This window comes from Chelonoidis abingdonii, chromosome 7 (genome assembly GCF_003597395.2).
Source record: "Chelonoidis abingdonii isolate Lonesome George chromosome 7, CheloAbing_2.0, whole genome shotgun sequence".
Lineage (NCBI taxonomy): Eukaryota > Metazoa > Chordata > Testudines > Testudinidae > Chelonoidis > Chelonoidis abingdonii.
Genome location: NC_133775.1, coordinates 92,689,892 through 92,712,123, shown reverse-complemented (window position 1 = coordinate 92,712,123; position 22,232 = coordinate 92,689,892). Strand labels below are relative to the sequence as shown.

The 22,232-nt window shown below is 44.2% G+C and overlaps 1 protein-coding gene across 1 annotated transcript in view; it reads left to right on the top strand.

Moving 5' to 3' along the window:
* Positions 1 to 22,232, top strand: part of STK32A (serine/threonine kinase 32A) — a 95,873-nt gene that overhangs the window by 48,661 nt on the left and 24,980 nt on the right. Inside the window, exon 6 of the mRNA XM_032801508.2 lies at positions 11,231 to 11,268. Coding sequence (XP_032657399.1) covers positions 11,231 to 11,268 — 38 coding nt within the window. The remainder of the gene's footprint in view (positions 1 to 11,230; positions 11,269 to 22,232) is intronic.

The following is a 22,232-nucleotide window of genomic DNA, read 5'->3' as shown; positions in this document are numbered from 1 at the left end:
CAGTAGCTGGGAACGGTGAACTACGGCCACAGGGAGCTGAGGGGCTCCATGCCCCCAGACACTCCAGGTAAACAAAATAACAATGTATTAGATATTCAATTCAGTGATTCTATAGAGTTTAAAATCATCAAATTTTGGTGTAGACCCGTTTATGAGCCGAGCCCCGTTCTTTGATGCGTCACTTTTTAACCAAAAATATTCGGCTTGTGAATGAGTATATACAGTATATAATAAACAACATTATTGAAAACATGATAGCAGTGGTTATTAAAATTTTTCATTTACCAAGAATCCACACTTTTGGCAACCCAGCCTTTATGTTTTAAACTGTGGTGTAGTAGGTACAGTGCACCGTTGCATTGTTTAATAAAAGAAAAAACCCACCTGCTACATTTGACCCCAGAAGTGGTATTTCAGTGATGGTGAAGTGAACTTTATATATCTCTTACCCATCTCACAGGGGGTACCAGGACGTAGTCAACTGGTGTTTGTGAATCATTGTGAGTTGCTCGGATGAAAGATGCTGTGCCAGTGCAAATGATTAGTATTATGATTATACACATTATACACATTTTCTTTTTTTCCAGATAAAGATGATTCTGTGAACCATACTATTTTTTTAATAGATGACATTTTTAAAAGGCTAAATCCTAGCCCTGTAGATTGTTCTCATTGAAACCGCAGGCCTGGTTGAAAGCACTCCACAGTTAAAGGGTTAGTTTCATTGTGGTTGAATGGTGTTCTTTGAGATTTCCATATGCTGTATTAAATTTCAAGGTGAATGGCTCAGTTCCAGAGCAAGTGAGGGATGTGGTGTAATTAGCTTATTAAAACCAGGTAATGTCTTGTAAAGTCAATCAAGTGCTTACGGCAGGAATATCAGTTGTGTGTTTTCTCTTGCAGTAGGGAGTGTTCCCTTTCTTCACTTGTTACGGAAATAGGTTTTCCCATTGACAAAACAAAACCCCGTCGTGTGGAATGCATTTTTTTAAAACAAAGATGTTAAATAAATTGTGTTAAGAGATCACTTCTGTACGGCCACTTCTGTAATGATGTTTTGTTTTGAATGGAAGCAAATTAAAAAAGAAATCCGCATATTACAGCAGCCTGTGTATTTTTCATTAGCAAACCAACCTTTACTAAGGACCTTATTTTTGCTCAGACTATGCAATGTTGACTTCTCAAGTGTCTTATTTTCCTGCTGAAATACTATCTTCCAACAGGTGCAGATATTTTTTTCCCAGATTCTTTTGTAATTTAACTTTACACTGAGTTTTGTGCATTTCCTTTTCTTCCCTCCTGGTATTTCTCTTGTTATCAGCTCCACTAGCTCTCAGATTTTGTATAGTTTCCTCAGGTGGGATGCATTCACTAATATGGCCAAGATTGGTAATGGACATAAACTAGGTCTGTCGATTAACCACAGTTAACTCACACAATTAACTCAAAAAAATTAATTGTGATTAATTGCAGTTTTAATCGCACTATTAAACAATAGACTACAAATTGAAATTTACTAAATATTTTGGATTTTTTCTACATTTTCAAATATATTGATTTCAATTACAACGCAGAATGCAAAGTGTACACTTCATATTTATTTTTAACATAAATATTTGCACTGTAAAAATAAAAGAAATAGTATTTTTCAATTCACTTAATACAAGTACTGTAGTGCAATCTCTTTTTCATGCAGGTTGTCCTTACAAAAGTAGAGTTATGTACAAAAAATAACTGCATTCAAAAATAATACAATGTAAATCTTTAGAGCCTGCAAGTCCACTCAGTCCAACTTCTTGTACAGCCAGTCGCTAAGAGAAACAAGTCTGTTTACATTTACAGAAGATAATGCCTGATGCGATATAAGGGGCACCACTGGCTCCCTGACCCTCAGTTCCTTCTTGCCACCAGTGACGGTGCTAGAATGTCTGCTGCTTCTGCTAGCTTTTTGTTCTCTGTTCTTGCAAACTTTGAAAACCTATATATAGTTAGTAGTTTATTAGTTACCCTTAGTAGTAGTTCTCAGATTCTTCGTTAGTCCTGAACAGGACTCAGTTGGGGGCGGGGCATGCCACAGTCACCAGGGTTTAAGTCCTGCGATCATTGCAAACAGCCTATGCCCATCAGCAATCCACATACCAGATGCCTAAGGTGCTTAGGTAAAGGGCATATAAGCGACAAATGCCGTATCTGCGAGTCCTTTAAACCTAGGATGAAGAAGGAGCGCGATATCCATCTAAAAAGCCCTCCTAATGTAGTCAGCACTCACCCAGCACCAAGCAGAGGTCCGACTCTGCACTGAGCGCTGCAACCTCTGCGCACAGTGGTCCGCTGGCGCCATCCACAAGCCGGCACTGGTCAACCTCTACGGCTCCGGTCACAAAGCCGAAAAGGACTGTGAGGGGAAGATCTCCTACCTCCCCTAAAGGAAAGGGGGTGAGTCAAAACCCGTGCCCGGCAACTCAAAGTCCCCTTTGGGAAGTCGGGCCGCAGCTCAAGTCATGTGGTCCAACCCATCCCATACTTTGCCTGCAACTCTGGATAGCAGTGCAGGCCCCAGCCAGCTTCAGGTACTGTCAACATCCGAAGCCTTTCAATCAACTCAGGAGATCCTGATGCTCCCGGTGCCGCCCACACTGGCTCCAGCAATACCCCAGGGTGCAAACTGCTGGACCACCAATGGAAACGGAGGTTCCTGCGGCACCGGCACCATCCTAGTCATCGCCAGATGAGGCTATCATGGGGCCCCCTCACCCAGTTCCTCAGGACATAGGTGCCTACTTCTTCTGGCACCAGTGGGTGCTTGAGCCCCCCTCTGCGCCCGGCCCCACCCCGGCTCCACCCCCGCCCCTCTCGCCCCCATTCCAACCCCTTCCCCAAAGTCACTGCTCCAACTCTGCCCCCTCCCTATACCTATTCAACACCTTCCTCAATCCTGGCCGTGCCTCTTCTCTGCCTCCTCCCCTGAGCGTGCCACATTCCTGCTCTTCCCCCCTCCCTCCCAGAGCTTGCTACAGCTGTTCGGTGGCAGCAAGCACTGGGAGGGAGGGAGAAGTGGAGATGTAGCGCGCTGGGAGGAGGTGGAAGAGGAGGTGATATGGGTGGGGGGGCAGGGAGCTTGGCTGCCAGTGGGTGCAGAGCACCGACTCCAGCCCTGGAGCACCCATGGAGTCGGCACTTATGCCTCAGGATGACGCCATAGCACACCAGAAACTTTTGAAGAGGGTCACTTCCAACCTGGAGCTTCAGGCAAAGGAATTGGAAGAGCCCTCGGACTGTCTGTTTGATGTTCTCTGCTCCTTGGCTCCTGTCAGGGTGGCTCTACCCCTTCCTGAAGGGGATTCCAAGATCACTAATGCCCTGTGGCAGACTCCCTCCTCTTTGCCCCCCATCTCCGAAAGGGCTGAGTGCCAGTACTTAGTGCCAGCCAAAGGGCATGAGTACTTATACTCCCACCCTGCCCTCAATTTCCTTGTGGTCGAGGCAGTTAACCACAAGGAGAGGCAAGGACAACCCGGGGCCACCTCCAAAAATAAAGACTCGAGGAGGCCGGATCTTTTTTCACGTAAGATTTATTCGTCTTCCAGCCTTCAGCTGAAACTGGCCAATCACCAAGCCCTCCTTGGCCGATATGATTTTAATATGAGGGAAGCCATGGCTAAGTTCAAAGGGTCACTGACCGAGGCTTCCAAGAATGAGTTCTGAGCGATCCTTGACGAGGGCATGACCGTGGCCAGGGCAGCCCTCCAAGTGGCGTCAGAAGCTGCTGATGCTGCTGCTCACACCATGGCTTCCACTATCTCCATACGACAAGCCTCCTGCTGCTCCTCGCTGGGTTGTCCTCCGAGGCCCAGCAGTCAATGCAGGACTTGCCCTTCAATGGCCGAGCCCTATTTGCGGAGCAAATGGACAGCAAGTTGCATGGCCTCAAGGACTCCCTGAAAACCCTGGGTCTCTACATCCCAGCCCCGGCGTGTAAACGGTTCAACCAAGGGGCAGCCTCAGGGCCAGGGGAGCCAGACTTGGCAGTACCAGCCCCACAAATGAGCCAAGGGCTACAAGCGCTGTCTGAGCCACTTGCCTCCACCCTCTGCCTGGTCAGGCTTGACCCATATCAAGTAAGGGGCCAAACGGTCATTCTGACGGTGCGCCTAAGGGCAACCTACCAGACTATTCCCTGGATCCATCTGTTCCAGTGTTCTCCAACCGCCTTTTCCTTTTCCTCCCTCCCTGTATGGCTATAACCTCAGACTTTTGGGTCCTCAGCACAGTGGAGCAGGGTTATACAGTCCAGTTCCTTTATACGCCCCCCCCCCCCCCCACATGCCTTCTTCATCCCTCTTCAGGGATCCCTCTCAGGGAAATTTCCTCACGCGGGATGTAAACGGGTTACTACAGCTGGGTGTGGTGGAGGAAGTTCCTCTCGAGTACAGGAACAGGAGTTGTATTCCCAGTACTTTTTAATCCCAAAGGCCAAGCGGCAAGAGAGAGCGTGCTTGTTGTCTCTCTGTCAGGAGGCGCTCCGTCTATGGGATTTCTGAATCAACCACAAAATCCACCTGGAAGCTTCTCACCTTCCTGGCATCAAGAATACGCTGGCAGTCCAGGTCATCAGGGACTTCTCCTCTCATCATGAGTGGTCGCTCCATCCAGAGAGAGCCTGCATGATCTTCCAAAGGTGGGGAACTCTCGAAGTGGACCAGACAGAACAGGAAATGCCACCAGTTTTGTTCTCAGCAAGGTCTGAACAAGGACTCCCTCTCCAATGTCTTCCTCCTGTTACGGTCAGGGAGCCTGATGTACGTGTTCCCTCTGATTCCATTCATCAGCAGGGTCCTGGCCAAGATGAAGAGAGACAAGGCTCAGGTTATCATGATACCAGCACTGGTTCGGCATGCTCCTGAACCTGGCAGGGTTCCTCCCTGGCCCCTGCCCAACTGACCAGACCTGCTGTCACAGGACCACAGGAGGAGGTCCAACAGGTCCTCCTGGGAAGCAGGAAGCCATCAACCAGACTGACTTACCTGGCTAAGTGGATGAGGTTTTCCCACTGGGCATCCAAATGCGGCATCTCTCCCTCACATTCTTCCATAATGGCTGTCCTGTCTAGACTACCTGCTTCATTTGAGGAACCAGGGCCTGGCACACTCTTCCATTAGAGTACATCTCGTGGCCATCTCTGCTTTTCACCTGCCGATCCAAGGACAGATGGTGTTTTCCCATGACATGACAGTCAGATTCTTGAGAGGACTCGAGAGACTCTTCCCACAGGTACAGACTGTCCTGCAGTGGGATCCCACTGTCCCGCAGTGGGATCTTAACTTGGTTCTCTCTAGGGTCACCGGCTTGCCATTTGAGCCGCTGGGCTCCTGCTCCCTTTCCCACCTGTCATGGAAGGCTGCGTTTCTGGTGGCGGTGACGTTAGAGAGACAAGTCTCTCTGAGATTAAAGCCTTGACCTCAGAACTGCCATACACGGTCTTCTACAAAGACAAGGTTCAGCTGCAGCCCCACCAGGTCTTCCTGCCACAGGTGGTATCTACCTTCCATATGAACCAGGACATCTTCCTCCCACACAGGACCAGTGAAGAAAGGCATCTTCACGCCCTGGGCATCCGGAGCACCTTGGTTTTTCACTTTGAACGTACTGAGCCTTTGCAAAAAATGAACTCAGCTCCTTGTCGCTATGGCAGACAGGATGAAAGGCCTTCCAGTGTCCGCGCAGAGGATTTCCAGTTGGATCATCTTGTGCGTAAGGACCTCTTACAACCTGGCGGGGGTTCTGCCACTGCTGATTGTCAGAGCCCACTCGACGAGAGTGCAGGTGTCTTGGGCGGCCTTCCTGGCGCACATCCCTATCCAGGACATCTGTAGAGCTGCAACGCGGTCCTCTGTCCACGTGTTCATGTCTCATTATGCCATCACTCAGCAGGCCAGGGATGATGCTGGGTTCGGCAGAGCTGTGTTGCAATCTATACGTTCATTAACTCCTACCCACCTCCAGCGGTACTGCTTTGGGATCACCTAATATGGAATGGACATGAGCAAGCACTCAAAGAAGAAAAGACAGTTACCTTTTCTGTAACTGGTCTTCTTCGAGATGTGTTGCTCATGTCCATTCCACGACCCACCCTCCTTCCCCACTGTTGGAGATTCCGGCAAGGAGGAACTGGGGGTGTGGGGAGCCAGTGGCGCCCCTTATACTGCACCCTATGGGCGCCACTCCAAAGGGTGCCAGAGCTGGTCCCCTACGGATACTGCTAAGGGAAAAACTTCCAGCACCGGTGCATGTGGTGAGCACACACATCTAATATGGAATGGACATGAGCAACAGCTCTCGAAGAACACCGGAAAAGGTAACCTGAACCTATACTGATAAAAGACAGTTATTTCACCCTTTGGCAACCATAATTGCTTTTGGTTTCATAAAATTAAAAGCAATGAAATAAACCACCACTTGAAGAAATTTACATTGATCGTCAAGAGCCATTAAGCACATCTTGAAATTCAATTAATCCTTTTGTGTGGAGTAAAATCATTTTTTGCTTTGCAATTTTCATAGACACCATATTAGGGAATACCACATGATTACTAGCAATTATTGCCCTGCTTCTGGGAAACTCTTACACCATCTGGCTGGGAATTCCCTTTTGGCCATTCCTCTTGATAAACATATTTATGAATAATCAACCTCTTGGGCAATCGAAAAAGCCATAACACAGCTGGAAAATTCAGGCTTTGAAACAATTACAAAAACTCTTATGATTATAGAAGTAATTAACCCAGTTTCATGAGGATAAACACAGACCTTTTTTGAACATTGTAAAGTGCATGGACCACTGTGTTACCTTCTTACTTTTTCCTTGATATCAGGTGTTCCTTCTGTTCTCCTCTCTTTCTTCTCTGAAAGTATAGCTGCTGTTGATTTTATTCACTGCGTAGTGTTGTCAAGAATATTCCAGGCTTAGTGATTAGCTGTATTCTCCTCCTAATGGGATGAAATTCACCTCTGTGTAGAGGGCCAGTATAAATCCTGTTTCTGATTTAAGCCTTGTTTTGGGGGATTAAATGGAATGTAAGTGATGCATATGTCCTGTTCTGGGCCTCTAAATGGATGATTTTTATCCATGGAAAGGGATAGAAGTGTGGAACTAATTCCAGGTGGCACATATCTTTCTCTTGTTATCTGTCCCTTTTTTAGATTTGGGCCTAGAGCACTGAGTTCAGATTCAAATTTTCACTGAAAGTTTGGACTTGTGATATCCAGGGTTTTGGTTTGGGCCATTCTTTTTTTCTCCTCAATAAAATATTTATTACAAAAATTAGCTACGTTTAGGGTGTATATTCCTTATGATTGAAATATAATTCATATTAAACCAAAATGAACTTCCATAACTAATCACTCACTTCTAAAATGTGATGGATGAAAGTAGAAACTATTCCAGCGCATTTTCTAACCAGTGTTGCCCTCCGCAGCTCAGTTTTTTAAATGTCTGTTTTAAAATGTTTCATATTTTTCATTCCATCATTTGAAAATTTTGAACAAATGTATGTCTTCCTGAATAACTACACTGTCATACTGCAGTGTAGTTTTCTCTTGCAAGCTCTTGGTGGGTACTGTTTGGCCAGAGAAGGGTAACTGGTTCAGAGTTTATGGGCTGCTAGTGTCTAAATTATCACCAGACTGAACCCTGTTGAACAGTGTAGAACTCTGCAAACCTGGTGAACATTTCATGGCAAAAATTTTCAAGGAAACATTTGTTCTTACATTTCAGGCAATTTTGCACTCTGTTTTTTAGTTTGTGAAATTCAAAGGGTTATTTTTAGTTCAAAACATGAAAAAATGTTGATTTTGGGATGTCAGTTTTTGAATTCACCTTTTGATTTGAATGATCTAATTTTTGTTTGGAATGGGTCATTTTAAAGGGGGACACTTTTAAGCAAACCAGTGCAATTTTCACACCAATTTTCAAATTCATAATGAAATTTTCATAGTGAAAAAAATAATTTAAGATGTCACTGAGAAAGTTTTGCAGCAGCTTAGTAACTCGTTTTGAAACCTTGCCAAGATATCCAACAAATAAAACATGCATCTGCCATGAAGAGCGGTTATTTTTAAGCAAGAGGGCATTGGTTTCAGATACGAAAACCGCCACGTGAAAACTGAATGTGAAGCAGAAAGCTGTACATCCCGTCTGCTTGATGTGTGATTCCTGTTTGGGTCTGCTTTATGCCAGTCAGAACATTCTGAAGTAAACAGCGTTTTTGCACTTTTAGAGTCTTCCTATGAGTGCACCTGACAGAAGGGGGGAAGTTTCTGCTTTTTTTTATTCCAAAATATGATTCAATGATGTGATTGAACACTTCTTAGTACAGTACTGTGACACATTGGGGAATTGGTCTGTCTAATTATTAATTCTGTTTAGGTTCATGAACACTATTTGTAATTGTAACAATCATTGTGAATTAAACTATCCATTTGGTAGCAAGAACTTGACATTTACTGGGGAAATTATGTCTGGAAAGCATGGGTATTGGAGTGGAAAATTTGTGGTGACAGCAAGCTGGGAGGAGTTGCAAGCACTTTGGAGGGAAGGATTAGAATTCAAAATGACCTTGACAAATTTGAGAATCAGTCTGAAATCAATAAGATGAAATTCAATAAAGACAAGAGTAAAACAGGACAGAAAAATCAAATGCACAGTTACAAAATGGGGAATAACTGGCTAGGTGGTAGTACTGCTGAAAAAGATCTGAGGGTTGTAGTGGATCACCAATTGAATATGAGTCAACAATGTGATGCAGTTGCACAAAAGGCTAATATCATTCTGGGGTGTATTAAAAGGAGTGTTGTATGTAGGACATGGAAGGTAATTGTCTCCCTCTCAGAGCCATCTCCAGAGTTTTTGCCGCTGCAAGTGGCAGCGGGGAGGGAGCCATGATCGGCGGCAGCTTTACCGCTGCCACTTCATTCTTCAGCGACAATTCAGCAGCAAGTCCTTCCATCCGAGAGGACCTGCCACCGAATTGCCACCGAAGACCTGGAAATACCGCCCCTTTCCGTTGGCCGCCCCAAGCACCTGCTTGCTGCGCTGATGATGGCCCTGCCCCCTCTGTTTGGCACTGGTGAGGACACAGCGGAAGTACTGTGTTCAGTTCTGAGTGCCACACATTAGGAAAGATGTGGAAAAATTGGAGCGTCCAAAGGAGAGCCACAAAAATGATAGAAGGTTGAGAAAATGTGACCTGTGAGGAAAGGTTAAAAAAAACTGGGCATATTTAGTCTTGAAAAAAGAAAACCGAGGCGGGAGCTGGTAAGTCTTCAGATACGTTAAGGGCTGTTATGAAGAGGATCAGTATTTCTCTGTGTCTCATGAAAATAAGACAAGAAGTAATGGGCTTAATCTGAAGCAAGGGAAATTTAGGTTAGATATTGAGAAAATTTCTAACTATAAGGGTAGTTAACCTTTGATTAGACATCTGAGGGAAGTTGTGCAATCTCAGTCATTGGAAGTTTTTAGGAACAAGTGGACAAACATCTGTTAAGGATGGTCTAATTTTCTTGGTCCTGCCTCCATGCAGTGGGCTGGACTTGATGACTTTTTGAGGTCCCTTCCACCCCTACATTTCTATGATTCTGTAACAGAGATGTCAGGGATTATTAGCACTGAATGGCTCTGCCCTGATGAAACAATGGATTTGCTGTGGGCTGGACCATTGACTGACTTTAAAAGGACTGTCTTCACAGAAACTTGTCTGGGGAGAAGAAAAGGGGCTGGAATTCCCCCACCCAGGTCTAAGTGAATGGCTGGGAGAGCTGAGGGACAGGGTCTGTTTTAAAAAGGGATGCTTCTCTAAACAAAAGGGGCCTTTTCATCTCCAGGACCAGAAGACCCAGAAGGAGGAGTGAAGGCAGGTGGGAACAAACCTGGGGATTTACAAAACGGGGTGAAATCAGATTAGAAGGGTTTGTTCAGGAGTTTCTTGGTTTCCAAGGATCTATAACTGTCTCATGCTTTTAAAGAGTAAAATGTGTATGTGCTTAAGAAATTGCTATGCTAAGCCTGTGTTCCTGGCTTTCCTACACACTGTTCCTGAAGGGTGAAACTAGGAAAACAAGAGCCTCCACAACCAGTGGACTTTGTGATAAACCTGTTGAAGCAAGTAGAAGGCTCTGGACGGCTTGGCAGTGGTTCCAGGGTTTAGGTGGCTGGATTGTAAGGTCCCACTGCCCAAGAATGTGGCAGACATGGGGTCTGCACCTGGAGAGTGCACCTGAAAGACCCAGAGCTAGGAATAGTGACCAGTCAGTGGCCAGACCCAGGAAGCTTAGCAGCAGTCGGATCCCCTTACAACAGACTCAGAGGTGCCAACTTCTCCTGGTGTTGGTGGTTGCTCGACCCCTCCCCAGCCCCGCCCCGACTCCATGCCCCCTCCCTGCGCCTCTCATTCCAACCCCTTCCCCAAAGTCCCCTCCCCAACTCCATCCCCTCCCTGCCCCTATTGGACTCCTTCCCCAAATCCCTGCCCCGGCCCTGCCTCCTCCCTACCTTCATCCCTGAGTGTGCTGTGTTCCCGCTCCTCCCCCCTCCCTCCCACAACTTTGTTATGCCGCGAAACAGCTGTTTTGCAGTGGCAAGCGCTGGGAGGAGAAGTGGAGATGCAGTGCACTCAAGGGAGGAGGCGGAGGTGAACTGAGCTGGGGCGGGGAGCTTGGCTGCTGGTGAGTGCAGAGCACCCACCAATTTTTCCCTTGGGGTGCTCCAGTTGCGGAGCATAGTTGGCGCCTATGAATAGACTGGTGTCCATTCTGAGAGCAGGACTGGACCAGGGCCTAACGAATACTACTTCTGATCAAAACAAAGCTAATAGAAAAAAGAACCACTAACATTTAGCTGAACTGTCAAGAACCAGACACTGCAAACCAAAGCAGCCACATGGTCATATCATAGGAACTCTAGTCCTCCATTCCCTTCTTTATCATCATTAATCTAATTATGTCGAAATTAAGGATCACTGGCTCACAGAAGAAGAAATACAGGATAATCCCACCCCACAAGGTCTCTGGTATACCAGGCCTCTTACTCCTGTCTGTAAAATGTCAGCAAACATGGGTGTTGTATAAATTATAATAATATATCTCGCACAAACCTTTTCCTAGGCTTGTACAGTCACATTATGTGTCACCATTCTATGCTGACATCCCTTTTTCCCTTCTCTGTCACTTCTAGGGACATGAAGCCAGACAACATTTTACTGGATGAGCACGGTAAGTGCCGGTTGTTTTGCGGTAACTGGAACATATGTGTGCCCAGAGCAGCACAGAGCAGGTGACTTGAAATGGGCACCTTGCAGCCTGGATTTGGAGCCTTGTATTATGCAATGTGTTGTGTTGTCTGTGTTAGATTGTAAGCAGTGTGGGACAGGAACTGTCTCTTATATTTTGTTTGTCTTCACCTGCTTTCTGTAAAGCACCATCATGTAATCTTCTGGTGCTATACAGTCCTATGTTGTTGAACTTCTATATGGCTGTCTTCTACATTAATGCCCCATAATTTACCTAGTCTATTCTTAAATACTTCCAGTTACTGTAATTCAGTGACACTTTAGAAGTCATTATTATAGGTGATACAATTAGCGCTTCCTAGAGTTGATTGTCCAACACTTCTCCTTAGAAGATCCTGTTTTCAGCTGCTTATAACTTTGTCAAACTTCAACCATTTGGACTGACATTTTTCATGCCAGATCATGTAGTAATAGACTCTATCATAATGTAGACACACACAGAGGGAATGAGGGATTGCACAAGCAACCTTAATTCTGTCATTTCCTAACTTTTGAATGCTTAACTCTGCAACCTTAATGTTCTTTTAATGTAGTTTTTTTGTTTATAATGTAGATATAGATTTTAAACCTGGAATCTTTACTTAAGTCTTTCTCAGGCAAAACTTCAGATGAACTCCTGTATTACTGTCTACACCTTTTTTTTACTCTGTCAGAACTCCCTCTGAAAATTTGTCTGATATTTATCTGCTTTTAAAATGTCAACTATCTCCTGAAAATCCTTGTAACTGGCTCATTTGTGAGAAATCTTTATTAGCACTTGCAGTAAGCTACTTGTATAGTAAAAAGCTGTTGCAGAGAGCATAGAATATATGAAAGTCATTATCACTTTGCAGGCTTGATGGGTTTGAGTGCAGATGCTGAAATTCCTAGAGAACTGCCATTGTTTTAGCTTGTAACTAGCTTTGCCTGGCATCACCACCTGTCCCCAGTCTGCACTCATTTTGCATATGACCTCTAATTTCAAAGTGCTGGATAATTATTTATTTAAGAACTGTCAGAAAAGCTTTCCCTGCCTTTCATTACAAATACACATCTCTTCCTGTCTCACTCAGGGCTTGGCTACACTTGGAAATGTGCAGCGCTGGGAGTTACAGCTGTGGTCGTACAGCTGTGTAGGAACAGCGCTGCAGTGTGGCCACACTGACAGCTACCAGCGCTGCAGTGTGGCCACATTTGCAGCATTTGCAGCGCTGTTGGGAGTGGTGCATTGTGGGCAGCTATCCCAGCGTTCAAGTGGCTGCAACGTGCTTTTCAAAAGAGGGTGGGGGTGGAGTGTGACAGGGAGCGTGGGGAGACGAGAGAGTGATTTTGAGCAGACACTGTGACAGCTCCCTGCTTGCAAATCTGGCCATTTCCCCCACCCCTCTCTCAATCACTCTTAAATGCAAAAAGGCTTCAGACCAGATAAGCAGCTTCTCCACGACTCTTCTCCCCCCCACCCGCCATGCTGTTTCTCTCCTCAAGCAAACACGTAGCAGCTCTTCTCATCTCCCTGCCTTGCAATCTTAAGGACTAGAGATACAACAACAGTACCTTCAATCATTTAAAAGTTTTGACCCTTCCCCCACCCCTCTCTTATTCACTAAATGCAAATGATGCACTCCATAATAGCCTTCAGACCACATAAGCAGCTGCTCAACACAGACTCCCCTCTCCCTCAAACAAACAGCTGTGAACATTCCAAGCAATTTCCCTTCTCGGCTCTCTCGCTCGCTGGAGCAAAGAGCAGCTTGTTGTGTTGTTTTTAGAGCTGCGTCGTCAGCCGTTCTTCCAGTTTGTTGTGGCAGGAATTCTGGGATACCTCTTAATACCCTGGAGGCCAATAACAGCGCTGTGGTGTCCACACTGAATGAGAGCGCTGCGTCATCACCAGCTGAATCCTGTAACCCCATAGACCAGATTATACAGGCCAGCGCTGCAGCCAGGGAGTTGCAGCGCTGGCTGGGCTTTGTAAGTGTGTACACAGAGTGAGTTGCAGCGCTGTAACCCCTTCACCAGTGCTGCAACTCTCCAGTGTAGCCAAGCCCTCAGGGACTTCCTTCTGCCTCCTCAGACGCAGATGTAAATAAATAAATGGGCCCTATTCTCGCTCTCTCTCTGCCCCCAATTCCAATCCAAACCATTTGGATTCATCAGACAGCACAAGTGGTCACCTATTGGCAATATCTCAGAATGCTTCTAGGGGTGGGGAGCAGCCAGCCAGCACTGTAGCTGGCTCCTACATCACCCTCTCCTCCTTGTCCTAGAGAGGGGAAGCCAGGCCCAGAAGGGGCAGTACTGGAGGTGCGAAGGCAAGTTGACAGAGCACTGCCGTTCTGGCAATTCTTACCTAGTTGACTGTCATTTTGTGACTGTTGCCAATGGTCAAAAGTGCTACTCTGGCCTATATTGAGACCACGGTTTGAGCTATGAAGGGCAGATATTTGCCACCTAATGTGTGTACTTTGATTGAATTCTTGTGGCACATCAAATTAGAACTGGTTGGGAAATGTCGTTTTTATTCCCTTGAAAAATTTCAAATTCTGTTGAAATTTTCCATCAAAAGTTCATGTTTTCCTTAAAAAAACAAAATCCCCCCCAAAAGGTTGGTCAAAATTGAACATTTCTTATGGAAATTACTGCTTTGACAAAAAAAAGCCATTTTTCACTGACAAAAATGTTCCAAATGACAAATTTCAACTATCTCTACATAACATATTAAAATTAATTCATTGATATGTGTACAGACATTTGATTCAATAGCTTTGAGCACTACAGGGCTCTTTAATCTAGCAGAGGAAGGCATAACAAGAACTAATGTCTGGAATTTAAAACCAGAAAAACTCTAATTGGAAAAAATTGTGCCATCTTTAACATTGAGGGTGATTAACCAGTGCAGCAAACTAGCAAGGGAAGGGTGAATTCTTTGTCTCTTGATGCCTTCAAATCAAGACTTGGATGCCTCTCCGGAAGACATGTTTTAGCTCAGTACAAGAGTAACTGGATGAAGTTCTCTGGCCTGTGTTATACAGGAGGTCAGACTAGATGATGTAATTGTTCCTTCTGGTCTTAAAATATATGAACAATCAACATTTTATCTTTGGCGTTGAGGCTGCTGAGGGACATCTTTTGGGGATATTTGTTTCCTTTACTCTTCACTAGCTGTCAGACCACTAGAACACCTGTTTCTGTGCATTTGCTTGTATGTAGGGGGTGAAGTTCACTTCTGAGGAGCCTATGCTATTATCCCCAATTTCAAGAGGGATGGAGTATTTTGACAGTCTGACCTAGTAGGTGTCAGTCATAGATGGCATTCGACTCTAAATGGTGCCTTTGTTCTCATGTTCCTCTTTGTCCATATGCAGCCCAGCTCATGGGGGCTTTTCTTCTTTCTGTGGGTAAGCTTCTGAGTTCCCATCTCTCCCGATGAAATTGGTGGCCATTAAAAGTGCTCACCACCTCGCATGATTGGGTTTTACAGGGTCAAATTACAGAGAGGCCTGAGCACTAAATTCAGATCCAAAACTGTTAAATATTTCCCATACAAAGTAGTGCTTGGATCTGGGATTGTGTTCTGCTTGGTATCAAGATAACTGCGAACTTCTTTAATGCCTGTGCAATTGGGGCTGTTTTTTTGGCCCCATCTCTAGTTTAGTCTGAAATTTTAATTGGTTCAGGTTGATGATGGATTTGTTTCAGTGTGTTCTTATCTGGAGTTGTGCCCTTAACTCCAGTGTCCTCCTGACTCTGACTTGCTGCTATGTGATTTCTCTCCCTATGTTTGCTTTGCCATGGCAGTAGAGGTGTATAATTCTATTCATGCGTGCAAAAAGCTTTTTACCTACAGTTCACATTTTTGTTTTCCCCTGAGTAATTGTTCTTGCAGCATCTGCATCTATATTTAGACTGGGAGATAATGCTTGTTTTCCAGTGGCTCTTCCCCTTTGGGTTGGAGCTGCAGACTACGCTTCCATCTCCTGTTACTTTGCTGGGTTTATGCCTGCCACTATATGGGTACAGAGAAAGCTGTCATCTGTTCACAGATGTTCTATTTTTTGTTGTTTTGGTTCTTCCTTTAGGCGTAAGGATCAGATTTTGAAAGGCATTTAAGTGCTTACTCATGCAAATAGGTGCTTCTGAAAGTCCTACTAGTCACCTAACTACTTCTTTAGGTACCTAAATACCTTTAAAAAAAAATCTGGCCTTAAGTGTATTCATTTAGATTCTGCTTGCCATCTGTCGAGCTTTGAGCGTCCATTCAGTGCAATGCAGGCCTTTGGCCAAACTGTACCCGTGTGAAATATATTTCAACAATTAAGCTCTACTTTCACATTGAAAGAGATTAGTGCTTGGGTTACAAAGGGCACAGACATTTTTATTGATTTTGACCTTTAACTGGGCCAAGAAAGCCCTGAGTATTCTGTAATCATCATTTTGTCTTTGTAGATAGGACTTTCTTTTGTTGATTTTACTTATTCCTGATCAGCGGTAATACCTATTATCACATTACACATTAAAATAATTTTTATTGCATTGACTTGAATAAACTGAATGTACATACATAATATATTTGCAACTACTGTAAGTTGGTTCATAGTCTGCAAGGGCTTGTTATGCATTGGAGATGAAATTCAGCCCAGGGCAGAGAGCTGGGTGAAGCTCTGTGTACCACTGAAGTTCCAACCAATGACCTACATTGGAGCTTAAATGGCATAGGCTCTAGAAGGGCCTAGGTGTAGTCCCTAGAAGGGCCATTTCATCTCCCACTCAGGTCAATGGACTTCAATGAGAGTTGGATTGAACCCTAGGAAAGAAGCCTCAATCAGCAACTGGTGATCATTAAATAATCATTCCAAGCCTAAGGTGATAATTTGCACATACCTCTTGGATTAAAGAAACCGCAGGTTCATCTGAGAATGTGAAAGAATCCAATTAATGTAAATTTGCAGGAATCATTATTATTTAAAAGGATTTGCTTAGTTTTACTACACTAACAAAACTGAGACAGAAGTGTCTCATAATGGCCTCCGCTCACTTCTGTTTCCTCTGCTGCAGCCAAGAGTTTCTGCTTCTCACATGGGTTGGTAGTGAATTATACTAGTTCATCCTATCTCATATATAAAATCAGTAGATCCTAGCATGTAACCAAGAACCTTTCCTAGTAACACCAGTCTGGGATTTACCTGTAATTGTCCAAGGTGAACTGGGCTGGCACGCCATGAAGACTAATTTGAACTTTTAGTTTTTAGACTTAACTTCCTGTTCACACTCTTGGGGTTTCTTAACTCTTAAATTCCCAGCAACAGCCATGGATGGAATGAACAGGCTGCTTTCCTATCAACTATTAGACTCTAGCTACATCCCCAGCTGGAAATACTGAGGATTGAACATACATAGATTATTATGTCAGGTGACCCTGCAACATTTTTGGCTTTCAGAACCCTGCTTCCAGCTTAGTATTCCAATTAATCTTAGCTCTTGAGAGGTTAAAAAATTTTTGGAAAATTCGGATGTGTTTAAATTAATCCCTTCAAATAAATGATGCATCCAGAGGAGCATAGATTTTGGCTCAGAATATCAAAGTCTGAATAATAATAATAGCATCTATAATTCATGTATATTAATGTGATTTCCTGCAAAGAGGAGAGGAGAGTGGCAGAGAGAATGAAAGCTGACATACGGATGTGAAAAGAACCAAGCATTTGTCTCGGCTCTATGCAGCTCCTCCTTCAAGTGTTCTCCAAGGATTCAGTGCTGGGGTTTTCTCTTTGGAGCGAGAAGGGTGGTCTGGCTGATTTTGGAAGGCTGTTGAATTGGTAAAGGCAACTCATGTTCTGTCTGCTAATTAGTCGGTGGCTGATAGATGCAATCTGACATCTAAGTCATGTTTTTCCAGCATTGCAGATGGCAGGCCAGAGGGACAATGGCTCCTCAAGCTTTACTTTCTTCCATCAAAATCAAGCCAGACTGAAGCCTGACAGCATCCAGAAGGAAGTCTGTTCTTCTGTCAGCACTAACCCTACCTACAGGGCACTCGGTCACTGAGCGGGGTGTGGCCTTAATAGTTCTCTTAGCATATAAGCATTTATAGCAATCAGTGCAGAGAACCGTGTTTCCCAGTTTCAGGCCAGGGAGGCTGTCCCTGGAATGTGAAACTGCTGAAACTCCAGAAAGTGACGTTTTTGGAGTTATTCAGCATTGTCCTCTCCCGATGAAGCTGGATATATTAACCAATGAGCTGTGGCCCCACGGCCTTTATACTCAGACATTGTTTGGAATAAGACTTACCAACCTTTCGTGTCTAATCTATTTGTATTACAGTAGTGCCTAGAGGTATCCTAATTGAGGGTTCCTAGTGCCAGATGCTGTTCACAAACATCACAAAGAGACAGTTCCTTCCCAAGGGGCTTACAATCTAAGCACTGTACAGTTAAATTTGCTTAATGTTGCCCATTTAGGACTTCATACTGGATACTCATCTTCACCTCCCTCTGTTGAAGCTCTGATTATTTTCTATTTTCACAGATTCTAAGTCCAAAAGGGACTGTTGCGATCATCTAGTCTGACCTCTTGTATAAAAACACAGGCCATAGAACTTCCCCAAAATAATTCCTAGAGCAGATTTTTTTAGAAAAAATGTCCAGACTTGATTTTAAAATGGTCAGTGATGGAGAACCTACCACAATTAATTAATTGCAGTGGTTAATTACTCTATTTATTTTTTTTTAATTATACCTTATTTCCAGTTTGAACTCTAGCTTCAGTTTCCAGCAATTGGATCATGTTATACCTTTCTCTGCTAGACAGAGGAACCTATTATCATTTACATTTAGTTGTATTAAAAACACATATTGTTTGCTTGCACCCAGTTTACCAAAACAGTCTAGATCACTCTGTGTTAGTGACCTGTCCTCTTTATTATTTACCACTCTCACAATGTTTGTGCTATCTTCACACTTTGTCAGTGATGATTTTATGTTTTCTTCCAGGTCGTTGATAAAAGTGTTAAATAGCGTAGGGCCAAGAACTGAGCCCGGTCGGAGCCTGCTTGTAATCCACCCACTCAGGGATGATTCCCCATTTATAATTAATTACACCTTGAGATCTGTCAGTAGCGAGCTTTAATCCATGTAATGTGTGCCATGTTAATTCTATATCGTCTAGTTTTTTAAACAAAATATCTTGTGGTACTCCATAAAACACTGTACAGAAGTCTAAGTACATGAACACTATTAACTTTATCAACCAAACTTCTAATCTCATTAAAAAAAAAATTAAGTTAGTTTGGCAGGCTCTATTTTCCATAAACCCATGTTGATTAGCGTTAATTACCTAACCCTCCATTAATTCTTTATTAATCAAATACCATGTAAACCACTCCATGACCTGGCCCAAGTTTGATGTCAGACTGACAGGCCTATAATACCTGGGCCATCCAGTTTACCCTTTTTAAATATTAGCACAACACTACCTTCCTTCCTGCTTTCTAGAATTTCCCCAGTGTTCCAAGATTTATTGAAAATCAACATTAATGGTCCAGCCAGTTTCTCAGCAAGCAATTTGAAAACTCTTGGATGGAAGTTATGTGAACTTGCTGATTTTAAAATGTCTAACTTTACTAGCTGCTGTTTCTGACTCATGACCCTGTTAATCTCCCATTGCAACAGACCATAGGAGAGACCAGATTGGACAACACACACCAAGATTTCAGTAGATGATATAGAGATAGGTGTTAATATAAATGACCCTTCCTAGGGTCTCAGCCAAAGATAGTACTTAAAATCCTCACCTCCAGTGTGGAGGAATTCCCTGCGGAGAAGGCTGACATGCTGTCTGGCATGAAAGCAAATATCATATGCCTGCAAGATACACTCAAAGGGATAGTAGCACCAAATATCCCTTACACTCATGTTTTTGTGAACATTGAAAGCAACGTTTATGGCAGTATCACAGTGCCAGTGGGCCTTCAGGAATGATCATGGCCTAACAGGCCCGTGACAACTCTGTGAGGAATACCTGGGAGCAAACAGGTGGTACCCCCCAGCTTATTAGAAATAGATCAACTGAGTTAGAGGAAGATGTTAGAATGCTATAAAGAGAAAGTTGCCCAGCGGACGGGGGGATGCTCTCTCTAGAAAAGCTCTGTGACAAGCTGGAGGAACACACAGGAGGTGGACTAGGCCTCTGTGGGGACAAGCTCTGAATGGGGGCTTAGAGTTGACAGCAAGAGTCCCCAGACAACTGGGGAGTCCCTGGAGATGGGAGACAGTGGGGAGCTTCTGTCAGGAAGCTCCAGGAAGAGAGCTAGAAAGCTACAGTGAGAGCCTGGCTCCTGGGAATGGAATAGGAAGATGAAGAGACCAAGAGACACTCTGGAGAAGGAGCAAGTAACTAAGAGATTAGCTGTCCAAGGAGGAATAGCGGGATAGAAACTGAACCCCAGCATGTGCAGTGGTGGAGCAGCTGAGTCTGAAAGGCAAGCAGGACTGCTGGTGATTTACTGAAGAAAGGAGGTAAGAAGCCAATGACTTCAGTGAGGAGGAAACTGAAGCCTGGGACAATTTCTTTGTTAGTTTATTGATGAATAACCCTCCCACCTCCACCCTGAACATGGGGTTATTGAAGGTAAAGTCTGATGCAGATAAAGTCTGATTTATGTAGCCAAAAGAGGAAACTGAGGCACAATATGGGGCCTGGGCTTGTGACAAAATGGTACCAGACTGAGTAAATGTGGTAGGAAATGTGGACAGTGATGGAGGTCCTGTGGATCCTGCAACAAGAGGCAGCAAAATTAGAGCAACTGATGATGACATCTGTAAGGGAAATGGATACCTCAGCTGAGCTACTGCTAGTGATCAAAGTGACAACAGGACAGAGTTTGACAGGAGCTCCAAAACACGCAGACATGGTCTCCCCATCATGATTTTTCTGGGAGGTGTAAGGAACTATGGAGCCTTGAGGACTATGGAAGTTGGATGAAAGAAGAAACCCGTGACGGAGGTGTCCGACTGGGGAGGTGGGGCAGACTACCCATGGGTGTAATCAGATGAAGGAACGGAGGGGTGTCTGTTAGAAAATGAAATTAGAGGGGTCTTGTGGGAAGAACCTTAGAGCCTACCAAAGAGAAATGCCCTTACAACCAGAGGGGGAAGGGGGAAACTCTCTCACAGTGATGAAAGGGTGGGTGATACAGGGTCTTGGAAACAGCACCTGATCGGGGAAGCTCTGCTAGTAGGCAGTGCTGTAATAAGGGAAAGGAGACAGGTTCCCAAATGGAGATTGCGATGGAGGGTAGGTTTGGAGGAAGATGGCCTTCTGGTTCAATCCTAAACACCAAAGGGCAATCTATATTGACTGTGCCCTGGGGAGGGTATGGAGTGAGGTGTGGGCCACACTGCACAGGATCTGAAATGGCATGGACTGTGGACTTGTTCGCTCCAGTTTAGGAACTGTGGGGAACTTATGGGGAGCAAGGCCAGTGCACCTGTGCCAGGTCTGCTGACCCCAACTGATCCTGAGCTCATTCAATCCTATAGGATCATCACAGTGCAGAGGCGACTCATGGGGGGGGGTGTCAAGTACTCTCCCCAGATTGGCTGGTCAGGGGCAAGGAGGGAGAGGGGCTAGGGTGACCAGATGTCCTGATTTTATAGGGACAGTCCCGATTTTTGGGTCTTTTTCTTATATAGGCTCCTGTTACTCCCCACCCTCTGTCCTGATTTTTCACATTTGCTGTCTGGTCATCCCACTGAGGGGCTCTGTCCTTCTCTCCCTGCATTACTATTGATAAATTCTTTTTCCCTCATCTAGTAAAGGACCAATACCATTGTTAGGATTCTTTTTGTTCCCAATATATTTTAAAATCCTTCTTACTATCCTTAACTCTGCTGGCCATAAAGTTCTTCTCGTCTCTTTGCTTCCCTTATCAATTTTCTACAGTTTCTACCTTCTAATTTTTATTAATTACTATCAGTTTTCCCTTTCTTCTGTTTGTTAGATATTAATTTTTTATAGCTGCTTTCACTTCCCCTCTAAACCAAGTTTGTTTTTTTTTAAACTAATATGGCCTTCTTCCTCGATTGTAGCTTTTGGGGCGTTTAGTAAAGTGTTCTTAAACAGTTCCCAATTGTCACTCACATTTTTCTGACTAAATTCTTCCTCCCAGCAGATTTGGCTCATAATTGTTTTCAGCTTTGTGAGTTTGACCCTTTTAAATTTCAAAGTTATATTGATTAGTGGTCTGGACTTTATTCTATTTTATTTTCTCTCTACCTGTGTGTTTCTGTGAGATATTTGCATAGAGCTTTATATCCTGATCACTACATGATTTTGGAAAAGTCTTGTAGGCCCTAATTTTGGTTTTTAATTTAGCCACAGAGTATCTGTATCAATAGCCCTATTCTTGCTTCACAAGAAATATTTAGCCAGGATTGTGGAGAGGCACATAAAACCCTCATGCATCATTCAGGCCAGAAACTCATTAGGAGAGTCTCTGTTCTTGCTTTCCAGAAAAGCTGATCATATTTTACTTATATGGCTTTAACAGCTGAAATAAAGCCAGTGGTGAATTCCTAGCTGTGCATAAGCAATGCGATTTGATTTCATGAGCCCTTAATAACTCAGTGAGCAGAGGTGGAGGTTCTTACAGGTGTGGGCTTGATCTTTGTGGTAAAGGAAGGAGAAGCAATTCAACAATGCTCTCCTGTTTCAGAAAAGAGGCTGAAGAGGTTGTGAAACATCATAACATGCACAGAACCTCTCTATGAAGCTTGCTGTTCCTGATAAAGACACTGTTTCCTGTCAAGCTTGGCACTCTGCATTCCCACTGAAGTCTTGGGGGACTGAGAGACTCAGCACTTTTCAGGAGATGCTTGAATCAGTGGGAGTTGAGGGCACCCATTCACTGGC